The sequence below is a fragment of the Ipomoea triloba genome, chromosome 1, assembly GCF_003576645.1.
Source record: "Ipomoea triloba cultivar NCNSP0323 chromosome 1, ASM357664v1".
In the NCBI taxonomy this organism is placed as follows: Eukaryota; Viridiplantae; Streptophyta; class Magnoliopsida; order Solanales; family Convolvulaceae; genus Ipomoea; species Ipomoea triloba.
The window spans coordinates 2,519,625-2,534,023 of record NC_044916.1 but is presented as its reverse complement, the minus strand read 5'-3'; the positions used below and the strand labels follow the sequence as shown (position 1 = coordinate 2,534,023).

Here is a 14,399-nt window from a genome sequence, read left to right as displayed (position 1 = left end):
CAACCTTGTTTCGCCAGAAGTGCCACATTAAAACGGCTGAGAACTTTAAAACCAAGGCCTCCTCTCGATTTTGGGGAGCACATTGCACTCCATGATAGCCAGCGTATACCACCCCCTGAACTACCACTTGAATCCCACCAGAATTTATTCATAATGCGTTCAATCCTTTCGCAAAGTGTAACATGCAGGAAATAGATGCTCATGGAATATGTGGGTAGTGCCTGTGCCACACTTTTTAATAAGACTTCTTTACCGGCTCTGGACAAAATCTTTTTATTCCACCCGCTCAGACGACCAATCAGTTTAGATTCAACATACGTGAAAACCTCACGCTTGTTTCTTCCAACACCCATAGGCAGCCCCAAATAACGACCAATATTAGTAGATTGAACCACATTAAATACGTTGGCGACTGCAACACGCATGGCTTCAGTGGTATTTCGACTGAACACAATACAGGACTTAGTGTAATTAACTGATTGCCCAGACATCCTTTCATAATCCACTAAGCAACTCTTAACAACCTCGGCTTCCTGGACAGTAGCTTTGAAGAACAACAAGCTGTCATCTGCAAAAAATAAATGTGACACCCCAGGGGCACCTCTAGCAACAACACATGGGGATATCAAATTATTCCTCACAGCTTTAGATAGGAGAAATGATAATCCTTCCGCACATAAAATGAATAAATAAGGGGAGAGAGGATCTCCCTGTCGAAGCCCACATGTTGGCATAATAAAGTCGGAAAGCTCACCATTAACACCTACTTTATATCGAACCGTCGTGACGCAGCGCATAATCATACTAATCCACCTCTGATGAAATCCCATACGGCTCATTATAGTCTCAAGGAACAACCATTCCATCTTGTCATACGCTTTGGCCATATCGAGTTTCAGAGGTATCACCTCCGAGGCAATTAACACGTTATCAGTAATCAAACGTCCTGGCAGAAAAGCACTCTGACTCACCGAGATCGCCTGATCAAGGACCACCTTCAGTCTATTAGCCAACATCTTCGAAAGAATCTTATACAGAACATTGCATAGCGCAATCGGTCTGAGATCACCCATAGACACTGGAGACGCCTTTTTGGGGATGAGAGTGATGTAAGCGTCGTTAAATCCCGGAGGGAACAAATCATCATTCGCACAAGCAATAACGAACTGGGCAATGTCATCTCCAATTTCTCCCCAAAAATGTTGATAAAAGGCGGGGCTATATCCATCCGGGCCTGGAGACTTGTCTGGAGCCATCGAGAACAACGCCTCTTTGACTTCATCAATCCCAAAAGGCCTAAGAAGTTGATCATTATCGGCACCACCAATTGATGGCAAAAAACCATCCAACGAATCCCCAAGAATTGTCCCCTTTGTCGTGAAAATAGTCTGAAAATACTGTTTGGCGAGCCTCAGAACCTCCTTCCCTTCAACCCAACGATTTGATTCATCACGAAGCTTCACAATACGGTTTTTCCTCTTCCTGGCCGATGCATACTGATGAAAAAACTTGGTGTTCCTGTCACCTTTAACTAGCCAGTGTTGCTTGGCTCTTTGACGCCAATAGGCATCCTGTTGGTCGAGTAATGAACGTAACTTAGAATCCAATTGTCGCACGAGTGCTAAAGCATTAGCATCGCGTATATCTCTCAGCAAATTCAACTGGGACTGTATCACTTCAATCTCCTTTCCAATCTTTTTAACAAAGTCCCCACCCCACCTCTTGAGATCATTACTACACTTGTCAAGACGCATAGGCAGTGTATCACCCACAGATGAGTTCCATGAGTTAATAACAATCTCCTTGCAACCAGAATCCGTCAACCATGCGTTTTCAAACATAAACCGACGACGACTTCGAGTTACTCTCGGACCATCCAACTCTACAGCAAGGGCCGAATGATCAGAAGTTAAGACATCATGGTTATAAACTGTAGCTTGCGGGAACAATTCACACCACTCAGCCATTGCAACCGCCCTATCTAGCCTCTCTTCAACCCAATTCACAGAACCCCTTCCCCGCTCCCATGTAAACCTCCTTCCCCTCATCCCTAAGTCAAAGAGACCACAATCCTCAAGTGCCTGGTTAAAACCTTCGATGAGTGTTGTAGGGTGCGGGTGGATGCCACGTTTCTCAGCTGGAGATGCAAGATCATTAAAATCCCCAACCACTAACCAAGGCAAATCAGATTTGGCTTTTAACGCACGTAAGAAGTCCCAACTTTGCTGTCGTCGATTCCTCTCAGGAAAACCATAATAAAACATCAAACGCCATGGAGTGGAGCCAGGTAACGTTACTTGGATGTCAATGTGGTTCTTCGAATAGCTTAACAAACTTGCGACACCATTATCTCTCCAGAGCAAGGCCAAACCTCCTCCTAAACCACCACCATCTACATAAAACATACCATCAAACTTCAACTTCGCCTTCAAACTTTCCGCATGAATCTGCCTAACCTTCGTTTCCATTAAAAAAATAAAATGCGGCTTGACCTTAGCTTCTAAGGCCAATATTTCTCGAACTGTGCGCGGGTCGCCAAGGCCGCGACAGTTCCAGCTTAGTGAACTCATTGAGTTGGGCGGGACTGGACCACACCAGCTCCCGCCAAAGACAAGTTTTTTGACACAATAGTATCAACATCCATGTTACCTTCACCAGCCTCGGTGTTATTATCTTCATTCTCTGCACGCTTACGCTTCTGGTCGTAAAGTAAAATAATACCTTCGTGACTAGCCAAACTATCACGTGAGGTAGTCATGTGCTTTGTACTGGAAGATTCATTATGGTTAACAGACTTACCATGTGAGGTCTCCGTAAAAGAATCGTGAACCTGCATGGCAAGTGAATTAGAAAGGATATTCTGAGAACTATTACCATTAATATCATTCTGAACCCTAGCACCCGGCGCCGCCCACTCACGGCGCTCAACCACTGTCTCCGGCGCAACCCACGTTTGGCCACGCATGGGAGCATTGCGCCGACCACCAGCGCGCAGTTCAGGGCCATACTGTTTCTCAGTAACCGCATGCACTCCATGGCCTCTCTTATGGCAGAAGCGATCACCGTGTCCAAGCACACCACAAATAAAACAAAAAGTTGGCAGACGCTCATATTTAAATTCCACCCTTACCCATTCACCATCATCTTTCTTAATCCTCATGCCCTTCTTCAAAGGCTTCGTGACCTCCAGTTCGATCCGGATTCGAAAAAAGATTCTCATGGAACCATCAAAGTTCCGTTCGTCCATCAGTACCACACGACCAATAAAGCCCCCTACAGCATTTAGTACAGCTTCGGATCTCAATCCAGCAGGGAGGCCATGCACCTGAATCCAGAACTCTGCATGGTCTAACTCCACCAAATCGGGATCGACGTCTAGATTGGTACGTTGAAGGATTAGAAGATTCTGTTCATACGTCCACGGGCCATCCTCAATATGCCTAGGCTGAAGTTCTCTGACATTCATACCAAACGCAGGCCGCCATACAGACGCCATAGTATCCCGGAGAAAAGCCAACTTTACAGGTTTGTCCGTCACGAGCCGACCGACAGCATAAAACTCTGATCCGTCATCAGTAGCACAAACAGGAACGTTACCGATCTGACGCGTATTGTCATCGTCGTCAAGGCCGGCAAGAGTAAGGGTCGCCATGGCAGACGCAGCCCCATTAAGATCCATTGAGTCAAAAGAAAGCAACACACAAACAACCAAGCTTCTCACAGGGAGGAGAGGAAAACGCTCGCGAAAGACGGCGAGAGAGAAAAATGTGTAATAAATGTGTAAATCACGATATAAACGACGATGACATAACTGTTACTTTTCATAATAAATGTGTAAATCACGATATAAATGACGAGACTATACAATAGGCCGGGGCCTCTCTAATCCGTCATGCATCCCCGTTTCCCTTCACGGAATCACAGGGATTGCAAAGTCTTTGAAAAATTTTATCATTCATGAAGTAAAGCAAGGGGTTGGAGGTAAGTCAGTTAATATATTTACAAAAATATCATCGCATTTTTATTTAAATTGATGGACTTGTATACAAACAATGTCATCATTTTTATTTAAATGCCTCTTACTCAAAGGGACACATGCATATTTCAAAATAATGGAGCAACCCCGTCAATCATTTCTGAAGAGTTTTTTGTGGAGTCATAACCGAGTTGGAAGGGAGAGAAATAGGAGGGAGGAGTGATGAGGTCGGAAGAAGAAGAAAAATAAAAAAGCTTTGCTTGGTGCACGTTTGGCGCACCAGGTCCCCCCTCCCCCCGTTAATTTTGTTTTCTTTCTTTTTTTGATTTCTCTTTCTTTTCTCTTCTCCCAACATCATCACTTCTCCCTCCTATTTCTCTCCCTTCTAATTCAGTCATGACCTCACAAAAAAAGCTTTACTTGATGCGCGTTTGGCACACCAGACACCCCCGTTAAATTTTTTTTTTTTTTGGTATACACAAATTAATTTGGTTAATTAACACTTTGAAACAGAAAATAATTAATTAAATTATATTATATTGATTCGATCATTTTTCACTCAAATTTGAACATCCTATGCCCTATCAACGGCTCAAAGCATCAGTAATGATATAATTACATAGTTTTAGTGGGTCAACTGTTTAAATTACAAAGTATATAAGGGGGTTAAAAAGAAAAGAGAAGAGGATCCGAGGACATTTTGAAATTATAGACTCACTTTACTTACTAAAAAATCCGCCAAAATTCGGATTCAAATTTGAACCGGATCTCCGGCGTTCACCATTCCCATTTTCGGACATCGATTCCCAAAAATCTCTCTCCGAAATCGCAGTTTCACATGCGGAAATGGAAGGAAAGAGGCAATCGCAAAATCTGTTCCCTCCGTCGCCGTCGCCGTCGTCTTCGGCATCTTCACTTCTGAGGGAAGCTTCGGCGTTCAAAACCCCAAGACCGCCATTACGGAGCTTCAACTTCCAGTCTTCTCCTCAGTTCTTCACGGCCTCGAAAGCCACCCCGGCGTCCTCCGCTCGCGGGCGCCGCGTGCTGAAGAGCTCAGCCGCGAAGAGCAAAGCGGCGCGGAAGCTGAAGGCCTTCGAGCTCGAGCAGTCCAAGTCAGCTCGGAAGGCTTTGACCAGCAAGGAGAAGTCCGTGAAGTCTTTGGGGAAGTCGCTCGCTGTTTGGCTGAATTTCCTGTTTGAGAACCCTAGGTCTTGCGGATGTGATGTGTCGAGGTTCACCGGAGGGTTTGAGCGTTGTGGTGATGGTGAGGTCGGGGTTGTGGTTAGTGGGAAGAGGGAGAGCAGCTCGGGATGTAGGGTTGGTGTTGGTGAACCGTGGAGGGATCCCAAGAGGCCGAGGAATGTGTCCTGGAGGGGTACGGGAAATGAAGAAACAGGAGCTTTTCAGGATTCAATGTTCTCGGGGTTGAAAGCTTCGTTGCTTGACGTTTGCAGCTTTGATGATTTGAAGGAAAGAATGAGGAATTACTTGAGCTTGGGAAGCTGTAAGGAGCTATTCACTACCATGACTCAAGTAGCAAAGGTTTGCCAAATTTTATTTTATTTTTTTAATTTTTTTTCCTGTTAATTGCGCAAGGATGATATCATAAGTTATATTTTAGCATAAATTAGTGAACTTCAATGACTAATTTTGCAATGGCCTATTGCTTTCCATGCACGTTCTGTGAGTTGTTGATTAATATGTGGTGAATGTCTGAGACTCTGAGCTGAACGTAGAGTAGGTTAGTTACTTGTAGAAGAATAATTTCTGGGAAATTAACTGACATTGGTAATCTGACTCATTAGAGTGGTTCATTCCTGCTAAATTTTGTCTAAGACACATGAGCAAGTTCATATTGTTCATATAATGAGTTAGAATTGCAATCAGTTGTGTTATTCATGAGATTGAATATAAATCATTAACTTTTTATGTCTGAATGTGCCAATGTTTCAGAATATTGATGATGGTCGATTGAAAATGAGAGTGCACTGTCCCATGGTTACTGATGTTGGAATGAAGGAGAAAGCATTGAAAACTCTCATGTGTTATAACCCCTTTTGGCTTCGGATTGGATTGTACATAATTTTAGGTGGTGACTCCTTGTTGCCAAATGGAGATGTCAATTCTGAGCAGGAAATTGCATTCTTGAAGATGGTGATCGAGAAGCAGTTTTTCTCACATGTTGGTTTAGCAAAAACATATGCTTATAACAAGTTGGTTGAGGGTTTATTCAGGCCTGGTTACTATGAGAAGTTGGGGAATGTCATCTTAAAAAGATTTTTGTTGCTTGTTCTTGTGCTTGATAGAGCTAAATGTCAAAGCAGTCTTCCTTGTAAATATGGTATTGATGGATTAGATGGGGGATCCCCTCTGCTATTCTCTTTGCAATCGCATGTTAAATCTAGCAATCAACTGATCAATGGTAATTTCTGTCTTTATACTTTGTATTCTTCTTTTGCAGTTTGTTTCCAATAATATTTATTGATTTTTTATTTCTGGAAAAATTTAGAGTTCTTATCTTCGGATGTGATGCATGGCGAGGGTAACCTTCTTGCACATCTAGTCATAATTGGATTTAAAGCAAATTATCAACAGGTAAGCCACTTCCATATGCTGCTGAGTTGGTTGGTCTTATATTATGGGTTTTTAGTATTATATCAGTTTGGAAAATGTATTGGCTGAGACGTGGGAATTGTTTTCTGATCAGATTGGGGATATACTTTTCTAATGGTGCAGAATCCTTTGGTTGAGTATCAATTTAAGGTGGAGGATATATTTGAAGATCTTCAAGATGGTGTACGACTTTGTAGAGCTGTTCAGCTCCTGCAGCATGATCCATCTATCTTAATGGTCAGCTTAATTTTGTACATTCTGTTCCCTTTGTTTTCGTTCTTGCTTTTAAATTTTCAGTTTTGTTGTCATTGATATGACCAACAATCATTATGGCTTTGGCAATTGAAACTTTTGTTGGTTCTGCATTGCTCATTCTTGATTTCTTGTTTCTGATCAGAAAATGGTGGTTCCATCAGACACCCGCAAAAAGTGTTTGATTAACTGTGGTGCAGTGCTGCAATATGTGAAGCAGGCTGGTGTACCATTACTAGATGAAGATGGAACTACTATTATGGCAGAAGATGTTGTTAATGGAGATAAGGAGCTCATCCTTTCCCTGCTATGGAACATGTTTGTGCACTTGCAGGTGTTTTGTTTTGTTTTTGTCTTAATGTTTTCATAATCTTTTAATAATGAATTTATTACCGTCTGGAATGGAATTTAGTGTAGTTTTACCATATCTTTTACCAACTCTGTCATCTAATTTGCAGTTGCCACTTCTAATCAACAAGACACTCATGGCTGAGGAAATTTGTAAAATACAAGGAGTTCCATGGGTAGGTGTTAGTTGGATTTTTATTTCTTTTCAAAATAATAAATTTGCAATATTTGTTCATGTCAAATTGTTCCAGATTTTACAAGATGTTACTTATGTACATACATGCATGTATGTATGTATGTATATCATATTGACTCCCTGTTGCTTTGTAGAAATACTCAAAGGGTCACACTCACTTGGATATGCTTCTGGGATGGATCCAGGTAATATTGATAGCAAATCTAATCTGCAGTAATGCTTTTCTTAATCTATCAAGTATCAATCTTGTTATTTTCATAGCCTGTTTAGTTTGTGCTAGTTTTCTTTTCAATTTTAATATTTATTTAAAAAAAAACATATTTTTGTATGCTACTTTCAAGATGTATGCCAAAGCTGTTAAGCACAAAAGAAATTCAACTTTTGCACAATGAGTATATTTCATTCTCTTCACTTTTCCGAATATTCAGAGCGAGTTTATCTCATGCTTTCTCCAAGGAAATTGGTTTGAGTCTTTGAGAAAGCATTAAGTGACTCCTTCATTTTATTCAAGGGAAAAAAAGCTTTTTAAAGTATTAATTACAAAAGTGAGCTGAGAAAATTTTGATGAAGAATAATTGGATAGTGATAGGGGTTCTCATGGCTGTTCATTGTCTGATCTCTAGTGTTAGAAATGGATTATGTGGTTTTTTTATGGACTGGCTTCTTTACTACATGTTTCATTACTTCTTTGTATTAGTTCTTCTTTGACCCCATTTTGTCTATAAATACATTTTGTATGGAACCATACATGTGTGTTTCTCTTGCTATCGAATGCATACCCAAACTTGCTGCTACCATAAACTATCTGCATTGGAGTTGCAGCATGTAGCCTAATTCTTTCAACCACACATGAACTAAGGTTGTAGAGAATAAGAAGTTGAATGTCTTGCATGGGTGCATATGCTTTCTTATTGATTCATGTACTTGTACATTCTAAATGTTACAAATCTGGCTGTTTTAGGCAATTTGCGAGAGTTATGATCTTAAGGTTGAGACTTTTTCTTTGTTGGTTGATGGAAAAGCTATGTGGTGCTTGCTTGATTTTTACTTCAGGAAGGAACTTCACTGTTCTTGTTCATTTAAGGTTTTGCAGTCTCTTTCAGTCTTTCCTTTGTTATATTACTTTCTATTGCTATTGTGATGCATGTTATTAAATCCTGCCTTATAATATTACAGGCATTTGATCAAACAGAAGAAGTTTCCATAGTATCTGCAATTGATTATACAGATGCAGTACACAATTTCATCTTATCCCAAAAGCTGCCATCCTTGTTGGGAAAGTTCCCAGAGGTAAGAATGTATTAGAACAATTTAACTATTGTCGCGTAGACACTGATCCTGATTCAGATTTGTCTTCATAAAAATTCGCATAAGTAGATAATGTCAAAAGAATCACAACCATTGCTGCATTAAGGAGCAAAACCTCTTCATTGCCTCTGTTAACGAAAATAAGTGATACTTTTTGTGACCATTATACTGCTTGTGTCTTCTTTGTTTCAGTTGCAATTGTAATTGGCACTTGGTTGTCAGCATTATCCTTTTTTCCCAAGCTTGTGCGTATAAGCATATATGATGCAGGTTTTACAAGTCAGTGACATACTGGAAAGTAATGGTGCATGCAATGATCGCAGTGTGGTTATACTCTTGGTGTTCCTGTCTTTTCAACTGCTTGTTAAAAGAAACACGGTAGTATTCATAATACTTTCTTTATTAAATATTGCTAGAATATGATAGTCCAAATTTTAGAGAATCACTTTTATTCACTTTTTGCCAGGACCATTTGAACTTTCATAAATTGTTGGGTTTTAATTGTCAAAGTCCTGAAAGGAGACGGTTAAGCAAAGACCAATGGTTTATGAATTCTGAAGCAGACCTGAAGCAAGAAGAAAGAATTCACTCTTCTGAAGGTTATTATTCATGTTTGTTTACATTTCTGGTCATTCATTTTAGCCATGACAATTTGTTTGCTTTGCATATTGTGCATGAGACTGAAAAAACATTGTTTCCATGAACATTATATTTTATGGTTCTTTTTCACTTTTTGAGCAGAAAGCTTCAGATTTTCAAATAGCAATATCATTTTCCTACTTCTACCCTGTCAATATTCTCTCTAAATCAACGCCTTTCATTTCTAATTTCTGAACTTCTTTTAACCTTGCCTTTGATAAAAGATGCTACAAGAAATTTCAAGGCGATAATGTCCTGGTGGCAAGAGATGGCTCAACGAAATAATAAAAGTGGTCTGGAGCAAGTAAATCTGACACAAGAAGAGTTTTTGACTTGTAAAGGAGTTGGAGGCCCTGAAAGAGGTATGTTTCTTTTAATGTTTGTTGTTTATTTTGAAAATTTATCCTTTCAACTTATTCTCAGTCATGTGATTGGGAGTATTGTTGTATTGAAGCCATAAAATCCCTGTCCACTTGTTCATTGATAGAATATGTAAAGTGAATCTAATGATATAAAGGAACAATAGAAGATGGACAAGTCTGAAGTATGCCTCTACTTATAATGTCTAATTGCTTCAGAATATTGTGGACTTTCATTATTCTCTTATCATCTTGCATGATTTATATGTTTGAAATTAGTCACACTTTTTCGTGGACTATTATCTGAAAGATATTTTTGTTATTGATTCAGAAAATGCTGCAAAAATAATTCAGTCTCATTTCAGACGGTCAGTTGAACAACATAGATATATGAGGATTAAGTGCACTGCCTCTTTCTTGCAAGCTGTAATACGAGCTTGGTTGACCAGGAAGAAATCATTAATCGAGATGCCCAATCAAAGGGAAGCTCAGGGATCTTTGAATTGTATGTGCTATTGTATTTTATGTATCTCTTCTCTTGTAATTCATATTGATTGTTTCTCTAATAGTCTAATCTTATCAGTTGAGTCGGAGAATGGGAAGAACCATTTGGTAAATTTCGGCAAATATGCAGACCTTGAGGTTGATGGCCAAGATATTATGAAGTTGAAAAAATCTGTAGAAACCCAACATCTGGGTGGAAGTAAAGAAATTCAAGATTTGTCTACATCTCATCTTATCAATGCTGCCATTGTCACTCAGAAGTACATCCGCAGAAGGATAGCTCAGTCTATGTTTGCAAACATGGTTGCTCAGGTAGATAAATCTTTAGAATTGTCCAAGGAAAATGAGGCAAAGGATTGTCAAATGAAAGCAGCCTTATCCATACAGCGTTCTTGGAAAGCATACAGAAACCAAAAGTTGTTTCTTCAGACTAGACACTCTGCAGCAATTCAAATTCAAAGTCACTATCGTGGTTGGTTGATGAGGAAGTTGTTCATTAATCAGAAGCAAACAATAATACAAGTCCAGAGTATCTTCCGTTCCATGAGATGTATGAGGGATTTTAAGCGTTACAGATGTGAAGTTATGTCAGCGATTACTATTCAGGCATATGTTCGTCACTGGATTGCTTGCAGAGATTTTAATAGGTGTAGATGTCTTATTATTAAGATTCAGGTAACTATTGACCCTATATCAGCTGCCTATGCAGCATGGTAGACACAATTCTCTATCATCCTTGACTATTAGGATTTAGGAACAGTCAAAAATAAAGATTTCAGGTTTGCATTTTTCACTCTTTTATCTATTAAGAGGATTAGAATATGGTGCATCATTTTCTTTTAAAAAAATTCTTAATTCTAAGTAGCTACTCTCCAAGTGCAGTTAACCTTGTCTTTCATTATAGATTTGTACTATAGTACATTATGAGAATGTCCTCATGTATACATGTATAATTGAAGCCATTTTCATACTGTAATTTGGTGCCAATACCTAGAGATTATGCCTCACATGTTTGATTAGGTACATAGATGCTGATGCTATGAAAACCTACCTTCTCTTGGCAAGTTGTGTGCTTGAATGAAGTACATTGCTCAAAGAATTTGACTTTCAATGTTGTATGTTATTCATCCAGAGTCATTGCCGTGGGTGGATAAGAAGGAAAGAATTTTCACTACAGAAGGCAGCTGCTGTCAGAATTCAAAGTGCAGTCCGTTGCATGATATATTGGAAGGCATTCCTTTCCCAAAAGTATGCTGCTACTGAAATGCAACGGCTTGTCAGAGGAGAGATCGCTAGAAAGCGGCTTCTAGGTAGTTTCTGGTTCTCTTGATATAGAAATGCTTGCCTTCCCAGTTAATTTTTTAGCGTTACTGTAACTAGCCTTTTACTTGTTGCATTGCAGGTTCATCATGCTATTGCAGGACTTCAAATAGCAGTTCGAAAACCTCTGAATTGAGACTATTTCTGCAATCAGTGGTAGAGATACAAAGGTGGTGGAGAGCTGTTTTGTTACATAGACAACAAAGTGAAAAATCAGCAGTTTTTATCCAATCACATTTTCGAGGATGGATTGCCAGGAAGAGGGTTTCAATGGAAAGACACAGGGAAAAATCAGCAGTTTTTATCCAATCACATTTTCGAGGATGGATTGCCAGGAAGAGGGTTTCAAGGGAAAGACACAGGGAAATATCAGCAGTTATTATCCAATCACATTTTCGAGGATGGATTGCAAGGAAGAGGTCAAGGGAAATACACATGGAAAAATCAGCAGTTGTTATCCAATCACATTTTCGAGGTTGGATTGCCAGGAAGAGGGTTTCAAGGGAAAGACGCAGTGAAAAATCAGCAGTTTTTATCCAATCACATTTTCAAGGATGGATTGCAAGGAAGAGGTCAAGGGAAAGACACATGGAAAAATCAGCAGTTGTTATCCAATCACATTTTCGAGGATGGATTGCCAGGAAGAGGGTTTCAAGGGAAAGAGACAGGATTGTTGTGATCCAGGTTAGTATGCCTCTTTATTGGTATTCATTCATTCCTAAAGATTATGTTAATCGTTTGCTGCTACCATGAATAAGATGAAAATTCTAAACTCTTTCCACCAACTTGAAAATTATGTCATAGTAAAATTTCTCCAACTTTTCATCTTGCACATGTGGCTGCTCACATTTTCATTCTTGTTTTTGAATGCAGTCATATATGAAAGCTTACCTCGCGAGGAAAGACCTAAAAGGGCAGCTTCTTGATTTGCGTTTAAGAGTGCAAAAATCTGCAGCAAATGTTAATGATGGTATGCGTTTAATTAATAGACTTCTTGCTGCATTATCAGAACTTCTGAATACAAAAAGTGTAAGTGGCATCCTCCACACTTGTGCAACTTTAGGTGAGTTTATATACTGTCAAGTAATTGCTACTATGCTATGCTGGTTTCTTTAGATGTCTGTAAAGTTGTAATTTCTTCTGTTGGCATTGCCTAGACATGGCCACACAACACTCACAGAAGTGTTGCGAAGAACTTGTTGCCGCGGGGGCCATTGATATTCTGCTAAAGCTGATCCGCTCTGTCAGCCGTAGCATTCCTGATCAGGAAGTCCTGAAGCATGCACTTTCCATCCTTAGAAACCTCACTCGATATCCGCATTTGACTGAAGTCCTCATCAAATCTAGTGGATCTGTAGAAATTATTTTGTGGGAGTTATTAAGGTTTGTTAAAGTTAAGTTACTTCTAATGATGCAAAGATGATGTTTTTTTATTCCTAATTATCAAAGGTTAGAATGTTTATGGTGTGTGAATTTTGGTCAGAAACAAAGAGGAGGGGTATTTCATTGCTGCTGAGGTTTTGAAGAAACTGTTTCTGCACCGCAAAGGCATTGAAGCTGCCCACAAGTTACCTGCTCTAGTAAAGAGGCTACACAATCACGTGGAAGAGCTTTCAAGGAAGGCAAAAAATGATAAAAGGTCTGATTTTCAAGTTTCAAAAACCTTCTCTATGATTTTATTTTGAAAAAAAATAATAATTACTTCAACCTGTCTCTGATTTTCAAGTTTCAATAATTTTTTACATAAATTTATTTTTCAAAATAATAAAATAAAATTGGCTCATGTTTTGTCTTGTTCAGCATCTAATATATAAACATAAATATGCAATCCAATTACTAGCTTAGACTTTTAGTTGAGATGAAGCACGTGCTTCAATTTAGTATCAGAGCTAATTCTATGTGAAAGGTCATATGTTTGAATATCTTCCTGTCACCTGATAAAAAAAACTATAGTCCATGTGTTGCAATCAGCCTGCACGTGTGATGAGACGTGTTGAACATCTAATATATAAAAATAATTGTGCAACTGGCTTAGACTTTTAATTGAAATGATGCAGGACTACTCAAGCTGTTGCAATCAGAGAACAGGTTGACAGAAGACTAAGAGAGGCTGTAGACCTCTTAGAGTTGATCAAAACATCCAACCCAAATTCAACCAAATGAATGATTCTCCTGCAATCTGTTTTCTTTTAGCTTAGAAACGGAGTGTATTTGTGTATTATAATCTAAATATCCTTTCCAATGCTAATTGTGCACTTTGTTGGGGTTTGGCTGTTGTCCCCCCTGTGCAGCTGTGATATACATGCACCGCTACCCTACATTGTATTATTATATTCACCAGTCACGTGAATGTAGTTGTAAGGTTGATTTTCAAATCTTTCATTTTTATTGATTTTGGTTTGGATTATTGCCTTTTTTGGACCGACCAATCCATTGGGGCAAGTGGGCAAGTGTATCACTTGATATGACTTGACATATTGCTGCCGCCTTTCTACTAATTTTATCAAGTTGTCTGTATAAAGTTATGAATTTTTGCATGTTGCTGATGTAATTAACCATAAATTGTCTATGCTAACTTGACCATTTTTATTTTTTTTTTAATATATATGATCGAGTTTAAATATTTATTTGATTTTCTTTTAATTTGAAGTTTAATTGCTTTTTTTTTTTTTATACATACCCATGTAGTATTCAAGAATTTCTTGTTCTTAAGAGCATTCACAATAATTATAGATTTTGAAGAATTTTTGCAAGTGCAATTAAAAAAAAGATGTGAGGAACTAAAAATATTGTCAGATTAATTGGGCGCGTGGAGTGCACACGTTCGACTAGAGGTGCAAATGAGATAATTTTTTTGGAGTGGGTCCCACTTTGAAGATAAAAA

The 14,399-nt window shown here is 38.9% G+C and overlaps 1 protein-coding gene across 1 annotated transcript; it reads left to right on the top strand.

Annotated features, from left to right (window-relative positions):
* Nucleotides 1-4,715: 4,715 nt before the first annotated feature.
* On the top strand, nt 4,716-13,949 carry LOC116001765 (abnormal spindle-like microcephaly-associated protein homolog). Its single transcript, XM_031241703.1, has 20 exons — nt 4,716-5,518; nt 5,930-6,398; nt 6,486-6,571; nt 6,713-6,826; nt 6,987-7,175; nt 7,300-7,365; nt 7,520-7,570; nt 8,347-8,469; nt 8,562-8,675; nt 8,964-9,071; nt 9,160-9,292; nt 9,557-9,694; nt 10,023-10,196; nt 10,275-10,870; nt 11,328-11,505; nt 11,598-12,199; nt 12,389-12,578; nt 12,673-12,898; nt 12,999-13,154; nt 13,573-13,949. Exons 1-20 carry the CDS (start codon nt 4,823-4,825, stop codon nt 13,676-13,678), a joined length of 4,515 nt encoding a protein of 1,504 aa, XP_031097563.1. The 5' UTR covers nt 4,716-4,822; the 3' UTR covers nt 13,679-13,949.
* The last annotated feature ends 450 nt before the right edge of the window (nt 13,950-14,399 follow it).

Excerpts from the sequence above, each read along its gene's own strand:
- LOC116001765 (XM_031241703.1), top strand. The coding sequence starts at position 4,823 with ATGGAAGGAAAGAGGCAATCGCAAAATCTGTTCCCTCCGTCGCCGTCG. Across the intron at positions 6,399-6,485 it reads TAGCAATCAACTGATCAATG|AGTTCTTATCTTCGGATGTG; the intron begins GTAATTTCTGTC and ends GGAAAAATTTAG. Across the intron at positions 8,676-8,963 it reads TGTTGGGAAAGTTCCCAGAG|GTTTTACAAGTCAGTGACAT; the intron begins GTAAGAATGTAT and ends TATATGATGCAG.